Source organism: Ipomoea nil, unplaced genomic scaffold (genome assembly GCF_001879475.1).
Source record: "Ipomoea nil cultivar Tokyo-kokei standard unplaced genomic scaffold, Asagao_1.1 scaffold1034, whole genome shotgun sequence".
NCBI classification, from domain to species: domain Eukaryota; kingdom Viridiplantae; phylum Streptophyta; class Magnoliopsida; order Solanales; family Convolvulaceae; genus Ipomoea; species Ipomoea nil.
This window is the reverse complement of record NW_017617462.1, coordinates 778,953-785,946: the sequence shown is the minus strand read 5'-3', so window position 1 is coordinate 785,946 and position 6,994 is coordinate 778,953. Positions and strand designations below refer to the sequence as shown.

Below are 6,994 nucleotides of genomic sequence, written 5' to 3'. Positions count from 1 at the left end.
CATTTTGCTCATGTGTATAAGCACATGACTGACGATGAATGATCCCGAGAGACTCAAAAACTTTGTGCAGACGGCGGTATTCACCCCCTAGATCAGACTGGATGGCGATGATAGAACGGGAAAATTGACGTTCTACCATCGCCCGGAACACATCAAAAACTTTATAGATATCTGATTTTAACCTTAACGGATAAAACCAGGAAAATCGAGAGTGGTCATCCACAAATAGTACAAAATAGCGGTAACCTGAAGCACTAATTACAGGAGACGGACCCCAGATGCCCGTATAAAGTAAATCCAATACATTATTACTAGTGCTCAAAACTCTATTTAAAGGAAATCGTGAGGATTTGCCTAATTGACACGAAGTACAAATTTTTGACAAACTAGTTTTATTGTTGACCACCGGACAGTGTTTCAGGACTCTTTGTAAGGCTTGATTATGAGGATGACCAAGGCGTTGATGCCAAACTTCGGAGGACGCACGCGCGGATAAAAAGGCACATGGTGACTGGGGAACCAATAATTTGTACAGTCCTCCCGATGTAGACCCTTTAAGCAGAACCACTTGAGTTTTGCAATCCTTCACAAGAAATAGATTTTTGTGAAACTCAAAATAAACATCGTTTTCATTTGTAAAACGATATACAGATAATAATGGCAATGTTAAATTGGGAACACAGAGAATATTTGACATAGACAAAGACTTAGAATTAGACGGGATAACCGTGTGTCCAATACGAGAAACGTCCAAACCTGTACCGTTTCCAATTTTGAGTACATCCCCGCCGGTATATGTCTCAGAATGATGCAACATCTGCTCGTCCGGGGTTGCATGCGATGAGGCTCCGGTGTCGGGATACCAAGCATCCGCACCATGGACAGTGGACTCGCCGGAAACAACAACATTCGCGTGGCCGGTCGGACGATCTGCGTAGCGTTTGTAACAGTAAAGAGCAGTGTAGCCATGCGACCTGCATATTTGGCAGCGAGGTCCGCCACCACAGCCCTGCCGACCGCCATTCTGTCCACTCCTGCCGCCGCCCTTGACCGCCGCGGTTGGTGTGCTGCTGTTCGCCGTGTCTCCCACGCCCAGCGAAGAATGCAGCCGGCACTCCTCCATCTCCATATGACTCACCCACTGCAAAATCATCCTCATGGATGAACTCTTGGGCTTGGAGGAAATCGGAGAGCTGCGTCAAGGTTACTGGTGCGCCGGTGGCAGTGAGCGAATTCGCCATTGTGCGAAACTCTGGGCGTAGACCGCGGAGAACATACAAGATCTGCTCTTCATTGGACAGCGGTTTGCCGGCAAGCGAGAGGGCCTCGGCGATCATCTTGCAGTGTCCGAGGTAGTCGGCCGGTGAACCTGGGCCTTGGCGGAGGTTTGGAATTGCCCCAGTAAGCTCAGGCACCTCGCTCTCGTCGTGGAAGCTAGCGTAGACGCAAGGGAGTCCCACACCTAGCAGGAGGTTTCACGTCCAACGGCAAGATGCATCACCTCGTCGGATAGTGACGAGATGATCGTGGAATCGTGGATAGGATGGCCTGATCCTGTTGAATCCACACGTTGTAGGCGGGATTCGGTGCAGTGGTTGCCGCCGTCACAGTGGAGGAGCCGGATTCTGGAGTGACGGTGATGGTGGCAACCGGACATGGCCTGGAGCCATCGAAAAAACCAAGCAGCCCATGCCCACGCAAGAACGGAACTACCTGAGTGCGCCAAAATAAATAGTTCCGCATGGTAAGCCAAGTGGAAACGAAGTGGTGCGCCGCAGTGAGAGTATTGTCCGACGGTGGAGAACCGGCAGGAGCAGTGGTGATGGTTCTTTCGGAGGAGTTGGTCGACATCTCAATTCTCGGGATTGTTTGAACAAAAGAGGGCTAACCTATCGCAACTGATACCAGATGAGATAATAGTGATCTGAATTGATTGAATGAATTACAGAGAGAGAGTCTAGTCTAAGCTATATTAAAGTCTACACATTATTCTCCTATCCTGTAGGCTAGAGACTTAGACTAAACCTCAACCACTACCACTAGAGACTTAGACTAAACCTCAACCACTAGAAATACAATCATATAGTATAAAATAATAGACAAACTAATTACATTACTAACACATAACACTTCAAGTTTTCTAAAAAGACTTGGTATATAAAAGATGGGAAGAAGTAGGTTAACCAAGCAGTGTGGGACATATGGAAAAGAACAAATTCAATGAATGCCTCATTAAATGTTCCAACATGGCCTACTTTAGCTATGAGCCTATGACTTCTGGGATGGTAAACACTATTGCAATGATTATATGCCAAGAAAAAAATACAGAATAAAAAGGAGAGAAATGGGAAGAAAAACGCAAAGACCACCTTTTCATTAGTTCTATGATTAATTAAATTTAATTTGTAATGAAAATGTTTTATTATAAAAAAATTGCAATTAAAATTTTTATTACTTTTTTTCCACGTTACATCTACTTTAAAATTGAAATAGGTCACTGATTTAAAAAAATTGTTTTATTAAAAAAAAAAAAACCAAATATGTAATGATAGATAACATTTGGTTTGGTATATGATTATAATTGAAGCACGAAAAATACAAATAATTATGAGTGGTAAATAAAAAAATTAACATTTTTTTCATAAAGTTTTTATCCCGAAGTGTGGTTGTTACTACGACCCCAAGAATTTTTGCAAATAACAGGTTCGGTCCACTGGAAATTTCGGTTATGGGCTCCATCGTTCCCTGAGTCTCTATAAGCCTTCCAATCGCTCAGCACATTTCTGAGATCCACAACCTTGGCATTAACGCTCCGACAGCAGTTGGCGTGGACGGTGGCGACCGCCGCGGCGTCTTTGGCGTTGGTGCAGAAGCCGCTAAAGTATAGGACGTCTAAGTACCTGCTGAAATTAACGAGAATAAGAAACAATAACAATGGTAGAAAGTAAAGAATGCAAGATTTATGTAGTTTGACAATGTGTTTATGTTTATGAAAGTAAAATTATTTTTTTATTAATTGTGATGGTGATATAAAGAAATAAAATTACGTCTTCTCTAATTGACGATAACTAATGTTGTAAAAGACGCTAGGCGCTAGTCGAGCGCCTGGGGGATAACTAGCGCCTAGGCACCGTCTAGGCGAACGAGCAATAGTAGTAAAAAAAACACAATAGTGTGCACATTGCACAACTAAAGAAAAAACACTTGGTCGCGTTAGCAGACTCGGGAGCTGAGTTTGGCTGACTCAACATTTGGCCTAATCGGCCGACTATTATCCACCTAATTAAGGATAAAATCACCTCGGTCTAGACAGCCGCCTAGGTCGATTTTTGCAACAATGGCTATAACTACGCTTAATCTAACCAGCGATATCAGAGCCAATTAAGACTGACAGGTGCTGGGAGGGAAAAATTATGGGATGGAGGTCGATAAAGGACCACATCTATCAATTGGTGGATAGAAGAAAATTTTTGACGCAGTGATAAGTGCTTGATCTAACCGTACCTGACAACAAGCCCCATCTCCTTGAACACTCCATCTCGTTTCATGAAGGCCAGGATGTCTTGCTCTTTCATTTTGGCCGGGTAGTTGTTCCTCATGTCGTACCATGTTTGGAACAAGTTTATGGTTTTCTTGTTTGATCTTACGTAGTAGAAGCCGGTGTTAATGGGATTGGAGGTGGACCAGGGGTCCCCTGTGAATATGTCTGTGCTTATCTGCATATCCTCTGTGCTATTGCTGCTCAGCCTTGTGAATGGATTCCTCAGCCAAATTATGTCTGTGTCCTGCCAAAACATACTAATTATATTATAATGAGTTAATACCTTAATTTAGTCTTCGACTATAATATTTTTTTCGATTTAGTTCTAATTGTCTTTTTAGAGAAAATTACACTTTTGGTCCTATGACTATTGAGATTTTGTTAATTTCAGTCCACGACTTTAAAAACTAACAGTTTAGTACCGTAATTATGTAATTTTTAACACATTTGGTCCACCCGGCCAAATCACCGGCCAAATGTTACCGGAAAAATGTAAACCATTTTTAATTATTAATTTAATCATGGGGTAAATTGGTCATTTCAAGTCATTTTCTTCTTCTTCCTCGCACCTGCTGGCCGGAATTGCAGCAAGACGCACCGGGACAGCCTGGTCGGGCAGGCGTTGTTCGGCGACGGATCCCAGGCCACCAACTCCGAGAAGCCGTTGTTCTAGCTCGTCTATGCCGCGCAAACGCTGGCCCCTGACAGCTGCGGCGCCATCGACGAGCACCTCGGGAATTGGGCCGGGGCTCACGTTCCATTTACTCAAGGACGTCCATCCTTAGTCTCAAAGAACATCGAGAAATGCTTGTCGGAAGCATTCAATCCTCTTGGCATTTTCGACTGGAACTCCATTTTCTGGATAGCGTGCAATTCCGGCCAGCAGGTGCATTGACTTCAATGGTTACCTAATAAGTTAATACCTAATTTAGTCATCTAATATAGTGATTTTTTTTTTCAATTTAGTCCTAAATATCTTTTTGTGTTTAATTGCGTCCTCTGTAACTGTAGCTTGGTAATTTTTCCTCTATTAATAACCAATTTAGTCTTTGACTATCGTGATTTTATCCAAATTAGTACTCGATTATAGTGGTTAATACTCAATTTAGTCATGACTATAATGATTTTTTTTTTCGATTTAGTAAATTGAATATTAACTCATATTATAATCTATATTGTTAAACATGTTTTCCTCCTCAATTATAGGGGCATTCACTTTCCACTTAGCTTAGTCATTCTCAAAACCGTTATTTTTACTCAAATATGTTAACTATTTATGATTGATATTCAAAACCCTAAAAATATTAGGCTTTTTGGAAACATTAAATAAATGTTTCAATATCATGTTCGTTTAATCTAAACGCACGAAATAAATAGGAATAAGGATCAAATAGGCCACTGAACTGTACACCAAACTATAATTAGACCATGAAACTTAAAAAAGATGCAATTAGATCCCTGAACTACACAAATTTATGCAGTTAGGTCTAAAATGACCTGTTTACCTGCTATGTAGGTTGCGAATTTTAAAAAATAAGTTTTAAAATAATTTTAATCAAAAAATTAATTAAAAAAAAGAAGAAGAAGAAGAAGAAGAAGAAGAAGAACGGCCAAAGACGAAATCGTCTCTGGCCGTCCTTCGTCTCCATGGCTGGAGACGAAGGTCTTCGTCACCAGCCATGGAGGGCTGAAGATGATCTTCACCTCCTGCCAGGGAGACGAAGAGACCTTCGTCTCCTGGCCATGGAGACGAAGGGTCTTCGTCTCCATGGCAGGAGACAAAGATCATCTCCATAGCCGGAGACGAAGTTCTTCGTCTCCGGCCATTCTGTTTTTTTTTTTTTTTTTTTTTTTTGTTTAAAATTATTTTTAAAATCCACAACCTCCATGTCAGCAAAGTATTAGGTAAATAGGTCATTTTAGACCAAATTGCATTAGTTTGTGTAGTTCAGGGACCCAATTGTACTATTTTTGAGTTCGATGGCCTAATTGCAACTTGGTGTGCAGTTCAGTGGCCTATTTGACCCTTATTCCAAATAAATAAGATAATTTCTCTCAATTTTATTTTTGTTAATCCTAATTGCATGTCCAAAAAAATTTTGGATAACTTATTTGTTTTATTTTGTACCTTTGAATTAAAAGAATGATGACAGTGTTAGATTTAATTCCTGATTTTTTTAACCCTCATTTTTTTTATGATTTTGGAGGCCTAAGGTATATACTTAATGGATCTGGATTAACATAGCTACCTAGGGGATGATTAAAAATAACAAGAAAAAAAGGGCCAAACAGGTCAATACATGCAATTTATATCGTGGACCAGAATCCATATAACATTGTGTACGCTGAATCAAAACAACCTCGTTTTGATCTTTAAATTTTAAAGGACTCTCAGTTTCCTGTTCCTCTGTTTACACACAGTTATAATATATTCCAGGTACTTACGTTGTATATACTAAGAATCGTCATTGTATATACTTAAAATATTTAGGATTTAGGAATAAAGATTAAATTTTAAATTAAAGCAAGATATCCGTGAAGAAAAAAAAAAAAAAAAAAACAGTACCGTGAAGATAAAGTTGTAACCGCGTTTAAGAACATCCAGGAGGAACAGCGTCCTCCGCCACATCATATTAATAAAATCTTTGGACATGAAAAGCTTCTCGCCGGAGAAATCGACGCCGCCGGCGCCGTCCGTATTCAATTCGTAGCAGTGGAGCCGCCGGAAAACGCAGCGTTCGTAGGCGGTGTGATCCATGGCAACCACCAGCAAGTGGTCCAGCAACGGCCGAGTCCCTTCCCCCTCCCAGAAACCCTCCAGAAAAAGATCCAACATGGAAGGGTTGTCGTCGCTGACGGGCTCCACATACGCCCTATTGATTACGGTTATGATGAGTGTGTTGGACGCCATTGAAGCCTTCCTCAGAGCCGCATCGAGGTTATCTCTCGCCGGCGAAACAGGCGAGTATGGAGCCCAGGTACAGAGATACAGAATGGCGGCTAAGGAGAAAGCGAGCAATGTGAGTGTTGCGATGTTTTTCTTGCCGTGCCCCATTTTTGATGTCTTCATCTTGATCAATATTATATTTTGGTGTGGTGTGGTGTGGTGTTTGCAGGATATAAAAGTTATTGCTCAGCTGGTATTGAAGTATATATATATGTTCATGTTTCCGTGCCGACAGTGTTTTCGGTGCGGTCGTGTTGGTATTAGGTATGCATAAATGTACTGCAAAGTGTTCAGAAATGCACCATTAGGTAAGTTGCGGTGTATTTCATTGTGGTACATTAGAGTTAATTCCACCGGAGGTCCTTTGTCTTTAGTGGCAATTCCAAATTTAGTCTCAGACTATCGTTTTTGTCATTTTACATTCTAGACTCTTATTTTTTGGACATTTTTAGTCCTTCTCATAATTTTTTATATTTTTAGTAATGGTATTTTTGTCTCTTCATATT

General features: G+C 40.9%; 1 protein-coding gene across 1 annotated transcript; it reads right to left on the bottom strand.

Annotated features, from left to right (window-relative positions):
* Positions 1–2,650: 2,650 nt before the first annotated feature.
* Positions 2,651–6,596, bottom strand: LOC109180731 (uncharacterized protein At1g28695-like). The gene is made up of 3 exons (XM_019330440.1): positions 6,108–6,596; positions 3,505–3,785; positions 2,651–2,900 (listed from the first exon to the last, which is right to left on the bottom strand). The coding sequence occupies exons 1-3, from the start codon at positions 6,594–6,596 to the stop codon at positions 2,651–2,653; spliced, it is 1,020 nt and encodes a 339-aa protein (XP_019185985.1).
* Positions 6,597–6,994: the final 398 nt, after the last annotated feature.

What these genes read in the sequence shown, in the direction of transcription:
- LOC109180731 (XM_019330440.1), bottom strand. Translation starts at nt 6,596, where the DNA reads ATGGGGCACGGCAAGAAAAACATCGCAACACTCACATTGCTCGCTTTC. An exon ending in GTTACAACTTTATCTTCACG is followed by an intron (nt 3,786 to 6,107) that starts GTACTGTTTTTT and finishes ATGTTTTGGCAG; the next exon opens with GACACAGACATAATTTGGCT. An exon ending in GAGATGGGGCTTGTTGTCAG is followed by an intron (nt 2,901 to 3,504) that starts GTACGGTTAGAT and finishes TAATTTCAGCAG; the next exon opens with GTACTTAGACGTCCTATACT.